The 21,412-nt window shown below is 40.2% G+C and overlaps 1 protein-coding gene across 2 annotated transcripts in view; it reads right to left on the bottom strand.

The window, feature by feature from the left end:
- Positions 1-275: 275 nt before the first annotated feature.
- Positions 276-21,412, bottom strand: part of rem2 (RAS (RAD and GEM)-like GTP binding 2) — a 34,469-nt gene continuing 13,332 nt past the window's right edge. Inside the window, exons 4-5 of one of the 2 annotated variants that reach the window (XM_042225465.1) lie at positions 16,337-16,514; positions 276-2,989 (exon numbers count right to left, since the gene is read on the bottom strand). In XM_042225465.1, coding sequence (XP_042081399.1) covers positions 2,661-2,989; positions 16,337-16,514 — 507 coding nt within the window. In that variant the 3' untranslated portion in view covers positions 276-2,660. The remainder of the gene's footprint in view (positions 2,990-16,336; positions 16,515-21,412) is intronic. The other variant, XM_005933641.2, reaches the window with a different exon arrangement.

Genomic DNA, 21,412 nt, shown 5'->3' with positions numbered 1-21,412 from the left:
GTGTTTGCCCAGAGAGACCGAGTTAGCAGCTTTTAAAAATTCCACATCAAACCTGCGCAAGCATGTAGAGGTAAGTTAAATGAAACTATCATTTGCAACTATCAGAGTTGCAGAAAAGGTGCGATAAAAGTGCTAAGAAGTACAGGGCTGTCTACACCTGAGGCCTTGGAAACTGGCCATAATATGTGTATATATGTATATATATATATATATATATATATATATATATATTATTATATATATATATATATATATATATAGATAGATAGATAGATAGATAGATAGATAGATAGTAAAAGGATATCCTAATAAAACAATAAGGTAATGGCTAGGATTAACATTGTTAGGCAAAAGTAACTGTTAAAAAGTGTTGAAATAGCTAGCTATTAGTTATGGACATAGCTGTATTAGCCAAACCTGTTTAAAATCCTTAGTTACAGAGACACAGTTAAAAATAAGGAATAGATATGTAGCTTGGAATAATGGCTAAAATGGTTAAAATGTCCAAATATCTGCACACTTGAAGAAAAGTTCCACAAAACAACAAAACTTAACTCCTTTGTATTAGCAGTAAGCTAATGTATTTATTGAGTCACACATCTGGCTTCAGCTGACTTGATTGAGGTCTTTGACCTTAAGCGCTGATGTTTTATCCACAGTTTGCATGAGTTACATTTAGCAAGACTTAAAGTAATTAGCTCAAAGCTACAGATAGCCTATATAGTGCTAAAAACAATGGTTAAACTAAAGGCAAATGGTGTGCTTTTGTTTATCTACTAACTCAACTACAAAACTACAAAAATTGTAACGATATTCACTTTCATATTAATAAAATCAATATAACATCACTTTAAATGAGCATATTCAGAGCAGAGGGCTGTGGGAACAAAGGGGTACTTCAGTTGATCTGCAAGATACTGCACAGGTTTGTAAGACTGAAAAGGCTAGGAGTGAGTGCTATAGAAGGATTTGTTTTTTGCACTCTCATCATTAAGCAGGTAATTTATCACTTCACACAAATTACAAGTGTTCTGTATATATGGTGGAGTTCAGGCAGTTCATATTGCTAAGCCTTGGTTCATATTCCTTCCTCCGATCTATTTTTAACCTAAGATTTTGTTACAGGCGCACAATGATGAGGCAGCATCTTTTTTGCTGCTAGCCCTAAATGGAGCCAGTGTCCTGAGAATCCATCTCCCAGTCTGTCCAGAATACCTGCGAGTCATCTGATGGTTTATTACACCATCCCTCAGTGTGACTGACAGCTGTAATGAGGCGCTCGTTTTCTAGTGGCGTCTTAAAAAACTGACGAGACACTCGGACTGGATGTCAAAGAAATCTTTATTTATTCTCAGTGGTAAAGACGAGAGTGCTCAGTAGACGATGACAAACAAGTGAGGAAGTGTCAGTGACGCCCCCACGCTTGATGAGATATCAGAACAACGTTTCCAGAACGTTCTTTTCTGGGTCACCTGTGTGGCCAGCCCCCACAGAATTCAGTCGAAACACACATAATAATAATAATAACAATAATAATAATGATTATAAGAATCATCATCATTCATCATAATAATGATGCCGGTGGGTAAAAAAGGGAAGAGAAGGAATACATCAAACAGCCACAGGTAGATTAGGTTTTCTTGTTTTGTCCCCCTGCGCTTCGAGAGTATCTCAGTGTTCTGTGACTCAGCTTCGATTGAAGAAGAGTTCAGTCTGGTTATCCCTGCCAACGGCTTAGTCCTTACAGCCGTCTTGACCTTTTCTCCTTTGCTTCACATCCTCCAGTAAAGGGTTCTTTGTGCTGATCACTCGTGGTGCGTTCAGCAAAGTTATGGCTTGGGTGCTGACGTTTTAAACCGTGTATAAAAGTCTCAAATGAACATGTGCCACAGGCAGTATCATCAAACACTACTTTAAATCAATATGGGGACAGAACAGTGGATGCAGTGTGGAAAGTGGCCAAAGATGCGTGGAGATGGAGCACTTTTATAAATAGTCTTGCCTTTGAGATGGCGTTGCTAGAGACACTAGCTAGATTGTGCATTAGCTATTGGCCACTGAGGTACAGAATCGTGTAACTGTAAAACCTACAGGATCATGTCTTAAATCGTCTACTCTGCATGCTATAAAACAGGGTCTATAACAGGTATACATTAGATTGCTATCAGTCTCTACGTTATCAGTGCGTGCTACTTGGGTGTGTGTTTATTTGTGACCCCAGTCTGTTTCTCATTTCGTGACATTAAGCGTCAAATCGCCAGTTTGATCCAACTCTCATGCTAATCTTCCCTCGCCGGCTCTCATCAGGTAGCGAGTGCTCCCTGACTCACCCAAGCCAGAGCAACAAATGGAGCTCACCTCCTTATCGTTGATTTTTTGTTCTCCCAAAATGAGTTTCGGGCTATCTGTTCATTGTTTTCTCCCACTTTCTCCTCCCCTGACCTTCCTCTTCGGCGGCTAAATTTCTCTCCTTACACCTCTCTAATTTTCCCATTCCCGTGAGCCTGCTCCAGTCCTTTTCATGTTGTCCCTCCAACTCGATCTCCTTTTACTCCTCAGTCTTTTAGCCCCCCACCCACCTCCATGTCTTTCAATTTGGTGTATGTCTGTGTTCATGTTGAGTGTGTCTATTTGCCTGCATTTATGTGTGTGGGTGTGTGTCACAGTGCACTGAGGTCATGACAGGAGCGGGACTTCTGCCGAAGGATTTTGCTGCCCCTGTGGCGGCTCATCTCCCTGTAGCGGCCTCGATCCCGGTCCCTGTCTCGGCCGTACGATCGGGGCACGAGACCAGCCAGGAAGCGCTTGGCCCGGCTCGTCAGGCTCTCCCTGCGGCCAGCACCGGGGTCACCGTCCGTCCATCCGGGGCCCACGCAGTCTCCCCTCGCGGTCCGCACTGCCGCCTCCAGCAGCTCATTGGTGCCGTGTTCTAAGGAGGCAGAGAGCTCCAAGTAGAGGCAGTCAAACATCATGGCGCTGGACTGGGCCTCTGGTTGGAAACAGAGACATTTGGGAAGCATTTTATAACTAAGGATCTACATAATGTCAGCTGTAGATGGCATTTAGAGGCAGCAGTTTGAAATTTACGGACACTGGATTGTGAAAACAGCCCAGCTGCCGTGTGATGTGTATCACCACGAGGTAGTACTTGAGAGCTCACTCACTGCAGTTTTGAAATCTCTATTAGCTTTCTAAGTGTTTGGAAGTCCTTTCACAGAAAATCGTGACCGGCTGTGTGAGATGGGAGGATTGGACTCTCCCCCATGTAATGTGCTTCTGAAACTGTGCCTGAAAGCTATGGCAGTAACAGAGAAATAAAAGAGGAAGGGGAATTGTGGTGGGTTTTAGACTGCGCTATTTTATGCGTTTAAAAACAACATTATATTTCTCATTCATGAACATTGAGACTAGAAATCAAATTATTTCCTGTCACGTGTCCTGATGTGGCTTACCAGGGTGGCCCACAGAGTTCAAAAGCACTGCAACTTAAGAAAACACAAAGAAGAAATGTTTCAAAAGCATAGAAAACACAATGGAAATAGAAAAAAACAAAGTTGAAGCTTCTTTGAGGCAACAATAATGTGACAGAATGGCTACTAGAAAGCATGGCTCTGCAGTGTTATAAGAATAATGCATTTAAAACACACATTACCTGCATATTTTCCCCCCTCACACAGACACATCGTTGGCTTCTTTTAAACGTGTCTCAGTGATATCATTCGCATGTTTCCCTTTCTGTCACTTCCAAAAGCTGTTCTGTTGTTACTCACTCCCCAAAAACACTTCCACTGTATTTTGTGAGTTTTTGCCATTCTTCTACTTGCTGATTTTTCTAAAGTTGCAGTGCGTTTGAACTCTCAGGGCCACCGTAGTTTACTTCTGCGTGAGCAGCCTCCAACCACCTATGGAGGTTGTGTGTTACTGTTAAAAGACTCGGAAGAAAAGTAAGCCAACCTGGGGTTAGGGTTATGTTGCTTTTCCCAAATTCTACAAAAATACTATGAAGTATGAAGTCATCATATACGAACAGATGCAACTTCATGACAATGAAGTTGCACTGTGATACAGCTAAAATAAATTAGTACAATAAGAAACTTGCAGTCTCTATCATTTACAAATGTTGTTTTTTATCAAGAAATGCGCATTTCTTATTTGTAATTTTATCTGCCTCTTACAGCACCACAAAACTAAGGAATCTTAATTCTACCACAAGGCCCTGATTATTGTGCATTTGTAAAATCAGCATTCACAGGTGAGTCCACAAGGACACAGAGACAGTTGAGCCAAGATGGGGTTAAATGTGGCTTGGGCTGTATAAGCTCAAATCTCTTGGCAGCAGGGAAATGCTTTCTATCTCAGTGTGACTCTCGTGAATAAGGAGAGGTGACTAAGCATGTTGTTGACAAGGCTCAGGATATCAGCTAAAAGCGCCCATCTGTCCCTGGCCAAACAAGCCACAGTGATAAGGAAAGCTGACAGATACAGATCATTCTACAACAAATGGCTTTCTTTGTTAACTCAAATGGCACAACCACTGCTCTCCCTCAACTGTGCTTTAGCTTTTACTCCTGCTCTGCACAGAGCTAAAATCTGAGAGCTCACAAGCAGCCACGTGCTGGAAAGGTCTTTTAAGTGTATTATTGGCACTCACAATAACTGTTTTTAGAAATACACCGCAGGAACTTAAAATGACGGCAGCGGGAAGAGGTCACAGCTGTAGAACAATTATGTTTGGGTTTTGTGAGGACATTTTAGAGTATTAGTTTAGACAAAATGATGTCAAGAGCACAATAATACTCAGATGAAGTGCTGATAAAAACTCAATTGTCTACTCACAATGGATGGAAAACAGCACAAAAAGTAAAGCAAATTCAGATAAGCTGAACCTTTCAATTATGTAATTTTATATTAAGTGTGCCAGAGTGACTGAGGCTCTCCTGAGTAGTTCTGATTCTTCTATTAAATGCACGTTACAATGAACTCTAATTGGAATATTTCTGAACAATAAAAGATTTATAGCTTTTTTTTAGACCAATAATTGCATAATTACATAAATGTGCATTCCATTTTTTTCACTTATCCTTAGTTTATGTTTAATGCACGATGTGTGTTCCATCTTTAGGTAATATCCCCAGGTATTTCTTAAATCTCAGACTCTATTACAATGGCTCTGTTTGGTTCACAGTTCAAAATAGTTCTCTTTTGTTTTATTGTAAACTGCTTCTCTCCTCTTCGCCTGTAACGTGCTGGTTTAACGAGGTGCAGACAAAGACAGGCCATATCTAAAGGTCACCTCTTTACGTTCCGACTGGGTTCCACTCACAAACTGATGCTCTGAGTAGTACACTGTATTGCCAAAAGTATTCACTCAGCCATCCAAATAATTGAATTCAGGTGTTTTGATCATTTCTATGGCCACAGGTATATAAAATCAGAAACATTTGGGAAAGAATGGGTTGTTTTCAGGAGTTCTGTGAATTCCAGCATAGTACCATGACAGGATGTGACCTGTGTAACAAGTCCAGTCATGAAATTTCCTCACTATTCCATAGCCAGCTGTTAGTGGTGTAACGCAGTGAAAGAGATTGGGAACAACAGCAGCTCAGCCACAAAGTCATAGGCCACGTAAAATTGCAGAGCAGATGCTACAGACCTGCAAACTTCATGCTGCTTTCACATTAGCTCAACAACAGTGCATAGAGAGCTTGATAGAATGGGTTTCAGTGGCCACATCCAAGCCTTACATCACCAAGCACCACTGCGTGTAAAGCATGCGGCCACTGGACCAGTGGAGGCGTGTTCTCTCGAGTGACGAATCACGCTTCTCTGTCTGCATGGCCCATGAATGAGTCTGGGTTTGGCGGTTGCCAGAAGAACAGTACTTGTCTGACTGATTGTGCCGAGTGTAAAGCTTGAAGCACAGGGAGATTATGGCAAGGGGTTGTTTTTCTGGAGTTGTGCTCTTAGTTTCAGTGAAAGGAACTCTTAGTGTGACATTTCATGCTCCCAACTTTGTAAGTGGCTCCTTTCTGTTCCAACATGAGTGCAAATCAGTTCATAAATAAAGTAAGGGTCATAAAAACATGAGCAGGTTTGGTATGAAGAAGTTGACTGGCCTGCAGGTTGAGTCTTGACCTCAACCTCATAGAACACCTTTAGGATGAATTAGAGCAGAGTCTGCAAACCAGGCCTTCTCGTCCAACATCCATGTTTGACTTTAGAAATGTGCTTCTGGAAGAATGGTCAAAAATGTCCATAAACATGACATCATACATCATAGGGTGACATCATATTAAACCCTATGCATTAAGCATAGCATCTCCCTCAAGCTGATATGCATGTGAAAGCAGACAAGCAAATATGTTTGGCACTATAGTGTAGGTTTATGGGACCTTTTCCTAAAATAGCTGTGTACTTGAGATGACTAGATATGCTCTCTTTTTTACTTAAAAATATGCTAATGTCATTATTTGAAACTTTGGCAATGATTAAAATGAGCCACCATTCTAGCAGTACAGTGGGGGAGCTAATTATTTTATCCCCTGCTGAATTTTTACACTTGCTCTCATACAAAGAAATGAGCAGTGTCTAATTTTTATGGTAATTTCATTTTAATGGGGGAGGGAGACAGAATATCAACCAAAAATCCAGAAAAAAACTTACATAAAAGGTATAAACTGAGTTTCATATCATTTAGTAAAATAAATATTTGGGTCTTCATCATACTAGAAGATCGATCCACGACCCGTCATCAGTGTTCCAGCTGAGGGAACATTTTATGGACACTGCCCTGTCCCTTGGCCCCTCAATGCGGTGAAGTCATCCTGTACCGTTAGCAGGAAAAACACACCCAAAGCATAATGTTTCCACCTCCATGCTTGACTGTGGGGGTACTTGTGCTGTAGGGCAGGGGGTGGTGTTCTTTAAGTCCTCCTCAGCATTTCTCTTCCTCCAAACATAGCAGGCTGCATCAGTGCCAAAGGGCTTGATTGTACTTTCATCTGCAACGTAGCACTTTATCTGAATCACTTACATGTTCACTAGAAAACTTAAGACAGTCCTGTACATGTGCTTTCTTGAACAGGAGGACCTTGCAGGCGCTGCAAAATTACAATCCAATAATGGTGTAGTGTGTTGCCAGTGGTGTTTTTTGTGACTGTGATCCCATCTGCCTTCAGATCATCAACAAGTTCCTCCTGTGTATTTTCTGGCTGATCAACTACCTTTCTTATGACCATCCTGACCCCACGTGGCTAAATCTTACATGGAGCTTCAGACCAAGAGTGACTGATGGTCATTTTTGTATTTCTTCATTTTCAAATAATTGCACGAACAGTTGTCACTTTCTAACCAAGCTTCTTGCTGATGGTCTTGTAGTGTGTGCAGGAGACTTGTATGAAGGTCTACAATCTTGTGTGTCCACATCAGCATATCATTTGCATCTCATTGGTATTCTGTCTCTCTCCATTAAAAACTACAGTAAAATTAGAGACTGTTTTTCATTCCTTTGTGAGTAAAACTTAACAAATTCAGGAGCTGATCAAAAAATGACTCCCCTAACTGTGTATCAAAGACAGAACATCAAAACAAAATCTGATCATCTTAACCCTGTAAGACCCAACCCATCAAAAAAAAAAAAAAAGCCAGAAAATTCTGATTTTTTTTGGAACTGAGATGTTTATTAACCCTTATAACAAATTCCGCAAAACCCTTTTTGCTATATTATGTTGTGTATGATATATTTTTATTATATATTTATTATATATTTTTGTATCACATTTGATCAATTGGGCATTTTTGGCAACTTTTTGCTAACAACAATGTTCATTTTAGACCAAAAAAAAGAGAGTTTTGGCCATTAAATTTTGAAATTATAGCAAGTATCGATCATGTTGATGAGATAGAGGGCTCAGAAACTCATGTATCAAATATGATACAAAGGGCATTATAGGGTTAACCTTACTTCTTGTGGGACTTTTAATTAAATGGTCGATCAGTGGGTGAAGCAAAGAAGTAGGTGACAAAAGATTTAATAAAGTTTCCTAGAAGAAGAACAAAAACCAGGCTGTAAAATAACAGAATTCTTCTATGTGGTCACATATGATCATCTCATGGCAGGGCTCTAGAGTGCGACCAATTTGGTCGCAAATGCGACCAAAATTTTCAGTGGTGCAACTAAAAAAAAAAAATTTGGTTGCACCTGTGCGACCAACTGTTTGGGTAGAAAAAAAAAAATCTGCAACCTTCCCTGTGGTCAACAACAGACACACATTTTGCCCCTATCGTGGACTAAACCAATCAGAGATAGTCAGGGGCGGGACCTCTCTGATTGGCCGTGGTCCAGTTGAAAGTGCAGGTGGAAGTGGGAGGTGAGTAGCTTGAATAAAGCGATATCAATTCATTAAATCCTGAATCGACTTTTAAATATAACTGTGTTTTGCCAGAAACGCCAGATTCTCAGATTAAAGCTCACAAAACCATTTCAACAACAACCAAACAGCAAATGAGAGCAGGTACACGGACTCCACACAAAGACGTAAACACAGACCCGACGCATCAGAATCAACTTTGTCTTTCTCGGCTTTCTCACCCGACGGCCCGTAGACGGACACGCTGTCGGAGCTTAGCGATTCTGATGCGTCCGGTCCGCGCTGTGTTTACGTCTTTTTGCGCTGATTCTGAGCTGCAGGTTTTGTCTCTCCAACCAACAGAGCCAGCAGCAAAAGAAGCAGCAAACTGCGCTTCACATTTGATCAATGTCGTCATGAATTTTGCTGTTTTGCTTCCACGACTATTAAAATCACACTTCATGCACAGCTAGCTCTCTCTCTCTCTCTCTGTACTTCAAGAACAGTTTCCCGTCTCCAATCTCTGTTTTCTGTATTATTCATTCGCTTATTACCCACCAGTCTACCGTTGTTTACAGCGCTGTGGCTGCTGTCTTTTTCTTTTCTTTTTTTCACTTAAATGACCTCGGACAAGAAAGCCTATTTTTTCTGTTGTTCAATACTGAAGAAATTTAAACTTTATATGCAGAACATTGTAGAATATTTTTAAGGTTATCTGCTATAAAAAGCCAGACCAGGAAAATCTCCTTCATGTTTTTCTGTGTTTTATTCTCAGTTACTTTCACACAAAGGCATCTGCTGTGATGTTCACAATTCTGATGAAGTCAGTACTGATAAATGATCAGAATTATAATATTTCTGACTGTCTGAGGCTAAGTTGAATCGAATCGGGACTTTGAAAACCGGAATCGAATGGATTATAGAAATCAGTGATGATACCCAGCCCTAGTGAGCAGCCTAGGCACGACAGAAGTGGATGTAGCTGTAATAGGAAAAGAACTATTGCTAACTTTTCTGTTAAGTTAAGGCCTGATCCTTCTGAAATTCATAGCCAGTGCTCTGACACGGTGTCATCAATCTTTGAATGCTGAAAAAGCACAGTGTATCCAGAAAAACACATTATAATATATAAATTATTATAAAATTTGTGTGCGCCTAATTTTTGTGCCGGTGCGCCTAACTTTTTAAAGTTAGGCGTACCGGTACGCCCATGGCAAAAAGTTAGTCTAGAGCCCTGCATGGTGACTTAAAGTTTTCTTCCAAAACTTTTCAGGGCTTTCAGTTGGATGGTGAGTTTGGTCTGATTTCTTGGATGTGGACTTGTACCTGAAAATGAGTTCAAAACACTGATCCTATAATGCTTACATTATATTATGACATTATATTTCAAATTAAGGCCATTCCAATGCAACTTGTCAGTCTGGTTTTGGTGTGGCTGCTTTTGCACAGCATAAACATATGCACACCAGTGTTACACGGGTATTGCACTAGGGAAAAACAGCTCCAGATTTGATCTGGGTCTAATAATCCAAGCACACAGCAGCTGTTGAACGTCTGCAGTGTCACCTAATAGTGGGTGAGGTAAGAGAGAGAGGAAATACAGCAAATCCCAGACCAGATTACCAGGACTTTTACTAATACCTACAACAGCTGATTGAATAACCTGTTAAAAGGGAGCTTGCAAAATTGAATTGAAGGGGGAGAGGGCTGAGAGGGGTACAACATGAGAGGATGAAGGAGAAGAGAGAATAAAAAGATGAGGTAAGAGCATTAAACGAGAAAAGAGAAGCAAAGGAGCAGATCGAAAGCAGGAGGAGATCAGACAAAAGTAAAAGTGAAGAGGTGACAGGAAAATAAGCAACAAAACAAAGGAAACGAGTGGAGGAGAAAAGCAGCAGAAGAAGAGAAAAGGAAAGGAAAGGAGGGAAATAAGAGGAGATGAATAGAAAAGCAAGAAAGATGATGAGAATAAATGAAGACAGAAGGTAAGAAGGAGAGAGGTGGGAGGAAGAATATGGAGAGGAGCTGAGACAACGAGATGAGACAAGGACAAGAAAGATATCAAGAGCAGGGGAGGTAGGAGGGAACGAATAGGAAATAAAATGAGGACAGGAGAACAGAAAGGAGATGAAAGAGGGGGAAAAAAGAAGGGAGAGCAAAGAGGAAAGCAACCAAGATGAGAAAACATGGTGAGGAGATGAGACAAGGGATGGGGCTCTCTACCTATATCCTGACCATTAGAAAAGAAAAGACTGGTGAAGAAAGACAACAGTGATGAAAAGGAGGAAATGTGACTCATAAAGCAAGAAGGAGATCCCGACAGGGAATGACATGCGAGACGGCAGATGATGTGAACATGCAGGAGAAGGGGAAGGAGACAGACTGAGACAGGAGGGGAAAGACAGAAAGAACGCCAACTAAGCAAACGGAGCCAGAGTGCATATTAATCAAAGGCCTGAGGAGCAAGGCCACACCAACACCATATTGAGCAAGTGATAAATATGTTCCCAGAGTGACAGTGTGTGTATCACTGGGTGGTGAGGATAGAGAGGCAGGGAGAGATGTAGCAAGAGGGGGTAGGTGAGACATAGCAGCATAAAAGTGTCACTGTACATGCCATAAATAGACTTTATGACTTTAGCTCTCTCAGAAAGGCCTCAGGTACTTTTAGAAGGATGTTGGCTAGGCAAGCAGGTCGGAGAGCTGCCTCTGTCAAGTTCACATGTCAGAAAAAAAACAAAAAAATGTACACGTGGCCTGTCCAGAGACAACATGAGAACATTGTTGTCATGCGCCCCGGGAACATGGATGCAGCATTTGCATATCGCTGACCACAATCCCCCCTTTTTTTTGTTGTTGTTGTTTTTCTATGACAAAAGAATCTGCTGAGTATAGGCATCTCTCATTATTCATTCCTACCCTCTCTACCGCCTCTTTCTACTCACATCATCAAGTGTACGCTGAAGCCGAGAGCCAACACGAGTTGACAGCAACGAGCATGCGCCAGCGTGCACATTTTGCACTTGCTGCCTTGATTTAAGTTGCATAGCAAAAAAAGCAAAACCCCCCAAAACAAACAAGAATTTCCCCTAAACCGTGTTTCCACTAATTTTGGTTGACTATACAAAGCTTGAGGAAAACAAGAAATGCACAGCCTACTGTGTCTTGAAACTTAAACCATGCCAAAAACCATATCCTTTATAGAAATTTATGATAATCCTAAATCCACAAATTAATCTAATGTATAACTATGTACAGTACTGTGCAAACGTTTTAGGCAGGTAAGAAAAATGCTTTAAACAAAGAATGCTTTCAGAAAAATTAATGATTGTTTATTGACCCCAAATGTTTTCTGCAGCAGGACAACGACCCCAAACATACCGCCACTAGGTCATTAAGAAATATCTTTAGCGTAAAGAAGTACTGGAAGTACTGGAAGTGATGGTATGGCCCCGAACATCATCGAGTGTGTCTGGGATTATATGAAGAGACAGAAGGATGTGAGGAAGCCTACATCTACAGAAGATCTGTGGTTAGTTCTCCCAGATGTTTGGAACAACCTGCAAGCTAAGTTCCTTCAAACACTGTGTGCAAGTGTACCTAGAAGAAGTCAGTGTGGTCACACCAAATATTGATTTGATTTAGATTCCTCTTTTGTTCATTCAGTGCATTTTATTGATGTATACAGAGACATCTATAACCAAGGATAAGTGTAGTTATTTCAAATATATCACAATGCAAATACACCAAATGCATGTTTCTGACCAAATTTCATTAAAAGCACACAGTAGTTGACATATTATTGTCTGACATTACTGCAGATAAAAATCTAACATTGATTTATCAAATTCAGTTTTCCAATTAACAATCCTCAAAGCTTTGTTATTATTGCCTGCCCAAACCCTTTCTTTATGGTTTTTTTAATATTAAAGCAGCAAATATCATATTTTGGCCACTAGGGGTCAGAAATGCTCCAAAACAAACCCATCAATAAAACCTTATAGCAACAGGTAGGTACATTCTTGTTGCTTCTCACACCAAAGCACAAACACAACACAGTGCTGATATAGTGCCGATCGTTAGGTTCTTTGTGTGAGCAAGTACAGTCCAATATGTGTACACAATACTCAGCCTATTAATCTAGGTTTAATAATACTTATATCATTGTGCAATATGGCACATATATATGCTCTGGACTAGTAACTCAACAGCTTTGTCTTTACTTTTACCTGACCCTGACACATAAACAAACTCCAAGATCATCACTTTTTGCAGCAACTACTTCTCAACATAAAATGGGCACTCTGTCTTTTTCCAGCTGTAAACCATGACCATGACATGACCATGTATTTTGCTCAACTCTGCGATGTTGACTGTTAACCTTTTGGCTATAATAGATAGGTTAGTGTATGAATTCTTGAGTTTTAGGCATCGAAGAAATAAGTAACCATACATTTAGTGTGGATACTATAACAAACTGTAATCTCAAGAGAATTTGTGCCAAACTTGAAGATTCCCTCATGAGGATGAGAGATTTGGAAGTCTTTAATTGTACAGTGCCATATTTAATCACAAATATTCCTTTCATCTTATTTTACCAGTGTCAACATCCCTTAAACAAACCTAGTAAACATGCCTGTGTGCAGATGTTGGTGAACTGTGAGCCTGCATAAGCACAAGCAGACCCACACTCATCATGCATGGGCCCCAAGTGGATGTGGCCATGGTGCTTCTGTTTGCTGGGTATTTGTTAAACTTCCGAACTCGGAAAAAAAGCATGAAACTTTTCTGACAAAAACATATTCAAGTTTTGAAAGAGTCTGTCCATCTATAGATCATGAAGTTATCTATCTAGCACATCAGCATATCATTTGCATCTCATTTAAAACATGTTCATGGCCCTACTTTACTTTTTCTTTTGTCCCCAACAGGTCCTTAAAATAATATCAGGGTCCACATATTTACTTTGACTCTGTTGTTATGTGATATGAGTACACGTTATCTAGCCTAGCTTTATTATAAGTGGTTTGAAAAGGTTTTATTTATTCACTGGGTTCCACTTAAATGATCTATGTACATTTACAGTAATAAAACCAATCCAAAGAGTTAAAAGTAAATGCATGGTAGAGCTGCAGAGATGAGTTGGCTTTTTTAGGACAGTTTGGTAGGACGAGCAATCATTCCACATTACAGTAAGTCACTGGATGTTCACATCAAAATTGCTTTAGCATTAAAAGCTGAGTCGAGTAAGGGCTAACATGCACTCTGTCCAGACTTTGATTCAGACTCACAATTTAAGCTTTCATTTTATCTGCTAGTGAAGCTGATCTCCGATCAATGACAGTTCGTCCAGATTACAAATGAGACAATTTAGCTTTTACGCCTGTCACAGGCAGCAGCAGCGGCTTGTGGGGGTCTTTTAAAAACTTTTGTGACTGAATAGTCACAAAAGAGCAGAATTCAATAACACTGGCAGGCCGTTAGTAATTTTTAAATGAATGCTACCTAATAACAAAAATTTTAGAGATGCACACTCACAATATTGATGTGTGGCAAAACTGGCACATGGATGTAGCACAAACAGTATAACCTCTGCTGAAATATGCCCAATCTGATTGTGTAAGAACTCAGAGTGGTTCTTTTGAAGGGCAAAATAAGCTGCACTTCCCCAGCGCACGCGCCGCTCCACTATGCATTTCACACATCACCCCAAATTGAGGCTCTCTTTCATACGCACAGCATTCTCGTACATTTGCCCTTCCCTGCGTCACTCCTCTCCTTCCCGTTCCTCTTATCAAAGCCCTCTCTTTGAAACCGCCTCGCTGACATCAAGCAGCGAGAAGATAGAGCGAGATGAGGGAGTCTGCTTGTTAGCACGTTTAATATGTGGATGTAAATGCAGCCAGTTGTGAATATATGATGAGGACAAACATACGTAAAGATTGTAAGAGCAGCTGTGCCCTGTAAAAGGGAGATTATCCAATCAGAGATATGCCTTCTGGAAAACAAACAAAAAACAAAACATCAAGCAGCGCCGAGGGATTTATATTAAATATATAAATGAATATAAATTGAAACTGCAGAGATGACAGTGAAGGCTTAAGATCACAGCCATATATGACACAATTACAAATTTAGATCAAGGTCAAACTGGGCTGTCACTCTTTCTCTCTCTTTTTTTTCAGCTACCACCACTCTTCACCCAGCTCCTGTTTGAAACATTAATGAAATCCGGGTAATGGGTTTGCCTGGCAGAGCTTCATAAAAATTCACCCATAAAAGTCCAGCCAAATTATAACCTGCCCGTGGTCTGATCTGTGTTCAGTGGATTGTCACCAAATGAATTCAGTGTAGAATTGCTTGTTTCTCCCTCACTGAATTTATTTAACTTCAGTGCCGAACGCCAAAAATATGCAAAAGCGTGCAAAGCTCGCTGCCCAGCAGGGTTGTTTAGCAAAGAAAAGTTAACTCTAAGATCTGTGGGATTTATGCTGCTTTTTTAACTCAATAAATAACATGAAATTATGGTTTCTTGACTTGATTTGGCTACCTGTGTATATAGAGGTGAGTAATCAACCACCAAGGAAATCTTGTGTTTGGTCAACTTTTCTTATTTGATTTTTATACTATACAGTCATTCTGTTCATCACTCTCAAAAAGCCTAATCACGCCCACTTTGATTGAGTTCGGTAGAATAATACAACATTTTTGTTTTTTAAAAAGCCAACTGGGGTAAACAGCTTTCATAGTTGCTCCATATTAACATCTCATCAGTTTGTAGCAACAGATCTCCTCATGGGAACTTTGTCTACCACATTAATCCCTGGATATTGTAAACAGTGAAGAAATTGATTTTGCTGATCAAAGATAGATCCCCAAAGACGGCTACTAATGGAGATGATGTCAGCCTTGAGGAAGATTTATGGTAAAACAGCGTGCAGAGAGAGACAGATGAGCCAAGGCAGAGAAGAGGGTAAACAGAAGGGACTGATGAGTAATTGTACAAAGCACACACTATTCTCTGGGGAAAATGTGTGCCTATTAACTAAACATTTTCATTTTGGGCTTTTAGGCATTCTTATCTATTATAACCAGCACCGAAAGCATCGGTACTGACCAGATCCTATTGTGTGTTTAGGATGTTACATTTGGGGAGGAATAAAGGAAAGTGGACAAAGAGAGTGCATTACAATTTTTCATTTGTTTCTTTTCTTGCGTCATTCACCCAGAAACATCATTTCCAATAAGCCCGTACATGATAAACATTACAAATGAGGCAGAGTCCATGGGAAAGTTAGGCAGCTGCGTCACGCTCAGATATGTCAACTGCAGAGATTAAAGGTTTAAAAACTGGAAAACAGCAATGACAAAGAAGGCTTCTGTGATTTTTGCAGCGCTGATGTTAGGACTTTGTACATTTTCAAAGGAATTGCGCTCACCACTGACGCTTTAAACTTTAATCAGATTTAGTCTCGCAATAAAAACAGTAAACCTCTGGAACACACTTCTTTTGTGAGAGAAGCTACTGCAGGAAAATGTCTGATTAATTTGTTTTTCGTGCATTTTTAAATCATCATTCCCCTGCGAATGCAATGTTAGGTTCTCTGTTTGTATCCAAGATGGGATTTAGTTAGATTAATCACTAAATACAAAATGAATAAAAAGTGCAGCACATAACTACGGTGGTCCAAAGGTGCCAAAATGAATAAAATAAATTATTAAATGTGTCATTAATGATTAAAAATGGGAATTAATTAATTAATTAGATATATAAATAATTAATTCATGGGCTTTCAAATAATTTAAAACATTTAATAAATTATTTAATTGTGTATTCATTTAATTCATGTTGGCACTTGTGGCCCTCCATACACCTGGATTTTGCTAATATAATAAATGAGTCATCGTGAATGCACTGGTGTAAATGCATTTTTTTCTTTTTTTATATACAGGTTATACTACACACCAGCATCCATCCTTCTACCTACCCTCGGAGCTGATTTCACGGGACCGCACTAGGTCACTCTTGTTGCCCACAAGGATGATTGGGGTTTGTGGCTGGGACTCCCTGAGAAGGAGGCGGAGCTGGGCGGTGCGGTGAAAACTTCGCCTGTCTGTCACTGAGAAGACCAGGATACACACATCGCACTGCAGTGTGGAGAGGTCCTGTGAATTGCAAACACACACATGTATTATACAAACACCTTGGTGGAACAGACCGGTGTACACACGTAAAAAGAGAGATCAGGTGACAGCAGAGCAGGTGTGGAATGTCAGGTGTCTACTAACCATTACAGAAGATCGTGTTGCATTCCGCCAACAAATTGATCATTTGTTATTCAACTGCTTTTTAAAATAGCCTCTCCAGTGCCTGCTGGTGTGTTTGTTCAAAGCCATGGGAATGGCATCAATGCTATTTCCAAGTACTCAAATTTTTATCACTGTCCCACGAGAGGACTCAGAGGGGTTCTTTGCTCAACTTGACTATGTGCCTGTCACGCTTCACTTTGAATTGCCTGACCCTCTTAAAAGTGAGCACCAACATCCCGTCGGGGCTTCCTGTCACAGAGGCTCAATTAGCCCGAGTGGCTCTTGCAGAAACAGCAGCTTGTAACTGCCTGGGACCATGTTCGCCCTCTATTGCGTTTCCTCTCGATTCAGCTGGCTGCGTTTACATTGGACTGAAGGTGGTCCGTGGGTGCAAAATCGGTCATGGCAAGCTAACTGAAAAAAATCATGTCCAGCAAGCAATCGTGGCTCAGTCCCTCCCAGCTGATCACTTGCTGACCCAGTCTAGCATGCTTTCAAAATAATGTCTTCTCTGCTGTTGCAGCAGTCACACAGCTATTGTTGGGTGAGTGATATTAGACAGTCAAGGTTAAGGAAACTGAACTGTCTCTGGCTAAAACGTGCTTTTACATTTAAGTTTGACCTTGTGGTCAGGGAGATTAGACTTTCATTAAAGCCATGATAAATGGACTGGTTCTTATATAGCGCTTTTCTACTTGAGCAATCAAAGCCCTTTATAAAACATGCCTTAGGTAGACCAACGCTTTTTTCTATGCTTTCTGTCTAACACTCCAGTGAACGCATCGGAGAAACTTGGAGTTAGTATCTTTCCCGATGGCATTTGGCATGCAGACTGCAGCAGCCAAGAATCAAACCACCAACCTTCCTGTTACTAGATGACCTGCTCTACCTTCTGAGTTGCATATGGCCAAGAGGTAATAAATGAGCACAAGGAATGTGAAGGGTATCTTCCTTTGGTGAAAAACCCAAAGAGGTGTTACCAAATAGCTGCGTTAATAAATAATCTGGATCCAGATTTGGTGGCCCATTGACTTATAGTACTTTCATCAGAGCTATGTTATGATAAACCGCTGTACACTAACAGCACCCACGGCAATCATTAAAGCTAGAACCTAGTTAGTTTTTCTGCTGTTTGTTGTTAAAGAGAAAGTATTCACTGCAGGAGACCAACTATAAAACTAAAAAGATCTGCCAAGTGACAAGATGTACAAGCTGAAACTTTTCCTGGTTTGGAAAAATAAAGCCAAACTGAAAAAGCTGCAGTTACTTGAAGAACCACTTGAGACTGGCTTCAATATAAAGTCAGTCCCAGAGACAGTATAACCTCCATGACTGCTAAAAAATGCATATGATGTGGAGGGGTGGGTCTGACTGTGATACTACACAGTCTTTGGCAAACAACTTGTGATTGACAAGTCATGCAGTTGCGTGTTTCATACCCAGGATAACGCTCAATTTTGAAACATGGTGTAACCGAGACTTGGCTTTTTTTATTCAGTATGACCCAAATCAACTGACTGACCTCAAGAACTCAGCAGTTAAATGTTTACAGAAGTTAAGAGATAAAGCGGTTTCCCCATAGACTTTGATAGGACCAAAGGTCTTTTTGCACTAATAGCTATTGCCATCGGGCAACTGCTATTAGTGCATAGGAACATATTTGCATCCATAGCTAACTGCTCCCTTCACAACAATGACAACATGACACTGAGGTTTTGTGGGTTCAGCAAAGCTTCTCCACAATAGCGTGCACATGGAAATATAGATTTGTGAATGGGTCAGTGGGGTCAAAACGGTTAAAACGAAAGACATTTCATCTTATGTTGAACAAACTGAATCAATACAAACCATTTTTCTCCCAAAGACAGAAACCTGAAACCAAACCACACAGTGTAATGTCAGGCCTCGTTCTCGAGGCTACATGTCGATAATACAGGAACCATTATGAAAATAGAACCATAAAGTGGAAAGTACAAAGTTTTATATCCAGTCTTTGGGAAACACAGACTATGCATGCAGTCTTTAGCTATAAAGGAATACAAGTGCAGTGCATTTCTGTTCCCATTTTGTGGCGCAATAGCAGAGATTTAAGTTTATATAACATTCTTTAGCTTGGAGCTTTTCTCTTGACTTTACTGTAAAATAAAGGAATTATATTTGATGGTTGGTTTAATCCAAAACCTTAAATCTATAGCATTCCATCAGCAGACATAATCTATTCATAGTTCAGCTGAAAATAGGACACAACCACAAAAGACTGGATCAATAAAAAATAACTTATTTCGACCAGATGATCCAATCTGTCTGCTGAATTGGGACCGCATACAGTCTGCTTGTGTGAGCGTGCCCATGCCCGTGCCCTACATCTACAGCTCCCAAGGTAAACATCCCAGCCCTCCAGAGAGTTTCAGACGGCTGAAAAATTCAAACAATCTGAAGCGGCCAAGAACTGCCCGATCAGACCCCAGAGCAGGAAATTCATGGGGAGCACCTTGGCAGGCTATCTGTTTGACAGCACACAGCAAAAGACAAGCAGAGGAAAAGGAAGGAGGGGGACGGGAGCCACCGGCCACCTGTCACTGATGAATTGGGGGGAGATCAGGAGGAAGAATGAAAACAAGACAGAGAAAGAATCAGGGACAAATCTTTGCGAGAAAAGCCGTACAAAAATAGAGTAGACATCGATTAGATGGGCAATGAACCGATCCAGGAAGAAGGCTGTGACCAAGTAAATACACCTCTCTATCAAACGGAGGCAGAGCAACTCGGGACAGCGCCAACTCTCTCCCTCTCTTGATTAAGCAGCTTCTCTCTGTTCACGGAGAGCAGGCCATCTGTCAATACCAACTCCTCCCATGCACACACAAATACAAAAGCCAGGCACGCGTGCACATACAATCATCCACAACATTCACACAGTACTAATAGAGCATTCAGGGGAATTTAATGGAATTATCAAGATTAAAAACAGGGACTCGTCTGGCTGAATTGAACAACATTTTGCCAAAATGTGAAAATCCAACAAACCAATGCAACTGAAGAAGAGGAAACCAAATGCAGAGAGCCAGCAGGATGAATGCAAACTCTGTAAACACCAGGGTGAAGTCAAACAAGAAAATAACAAGGGCAGGGAAGGGAATAAAAGAAGGAATTAAAAACCCAAATATCCACAAAAAGAACTAACCTTTAAAATAAACCAGGAATTGAAATGAAAGCAAGACAGACAAAAGGCAGCGATATTCAGACAGGCGCAACACAGGAGGCATAGCTAAACACTTCTTTTGTGCTCAGAAACACAAAAGAAGTGTTCGTCAGTCCTGGGACCACTTCGTTTTTTTGAGGGAAACCTTTTAGTGCTAAGTTTCAAAAGTCTGGAGGACTTCTCAGTAGAGTTGAAAGAAGTCAGAGTAGTAGATTTGTTTTGGAATAACACATTCAATATTCACATATCCCTGGATCTGATCCATAAGTTTGACTATCTACCCATATGGAAAAGAAATAGTAAAAACTTATATGATTTACTCATGAAAGTGGCCACTTTCTCATTACTTTCATATATTGTTTTAGTAAGTATCCAAAACATACAAGTTTCATTTATATTATTTTTCATCTTATATCTGTTTTCACTCTTGTATGCTTTTCATACAAGTTTCACACAAGACAGATACAAACTTTATAAGATTTATATATATCTTTTCCATATGGGTAGGAATAATTATGTATAAATAGATATGTCTGAATTTTCCCTGCACTGGGGCTGAGCTTCTCAGACTCAGATGATTACACAGTCATAAGTCCCCGATTAAAATAAAGGAACAATATTTGTTTCCAAAGCTACAGTTGTGATACTGGCTCTATATTGAAATTATGAATAAAGAATGGCCTTTTTTTCTGTGGGTGAATGTAGCTTTGGGCTAAATCCTCAAACGACTCCTCCTTATGCCTCATGCTGTTACCCATCATTTATGACTGTGCATTACTTTCTCTGTTATTGATAGCCTCAGTTTCATGATGCTTAGTTTTAGTGCTGACTTTTAGGGGCCATAAAAACAGCATAAACATAAAGCTTTAGTTAGAATCTGTTCTAAATGACAAAGAAAAGGCTTTCTAAGACTTAACGTCTCCACATTTCCTGTTCCTGGCAAAGATAATATTGATGGAGCTGCGAGTACATCTCATTGAAACTTCAAACACTTGATTTTGAACTGGTGGAAACTATTTGAGAAGCTTAAAGTGTGTAACAAAGTTTCTGCACTATTCTCTGAATCAAAATCAGCACTTTTTAAAGACTCATATAGGTGGTGAACAAGGAGGATGATGAAAACTGCAACATTAAGAACAGTAACTTAAAACAAATTTCATGTGATAGATCATGTTCTCGTTATTTCATGAAAATAAGTGAAGATTGAAAATGTGGGAACACTGAGTTGTTGAAGACTGTGTCATTTCTGCAACAATCACCTGGGTGATGTTTATCTTACGTTAAAAAGAAATAAAATAAACCTCCAAATCTCCTCCAAGAGTAAATATTTAAAATGTGTCTGCTTTTGTCTTATAAGATGTCTTGTTAGTGCAAGCAATGATTAATTCAACAGTATGAGTCAGGTAAACCTCGTGAAAGTAGACCAAAGCATTTCTTTTCCACTTTGGACCAGCGACCCTCTCCTCCAACGTAGCAGCATTGAAATGAAGCGAGTTTGCAGACGAAGGATCAAAGATCGGATCAAAGCCTGTCCTCGGGCCTGACCCAGCAC

The sequence above is a fragment of the Haplochromis burtoni genome, unplaced genomic scaffold, assembly GCF_018398535.1.
Source record: "Haplochromis burtoni strain Fernald_Lab_line unplaced genomic scaffold, NCSU_Asbu1 Contig_172, whole genome shotgun sequence".
Lineage (NCBI taxonomy): Eukaryota > Metazoa > Chordata > Actinopteri > Cichliformes > Cichlidae > Haplochromis > Haplochromis burtoni.
Note: the sequence above shows the minus strand (reverse complement) of the source record. Positions and strands in the feature narration are given on the sequence as shown.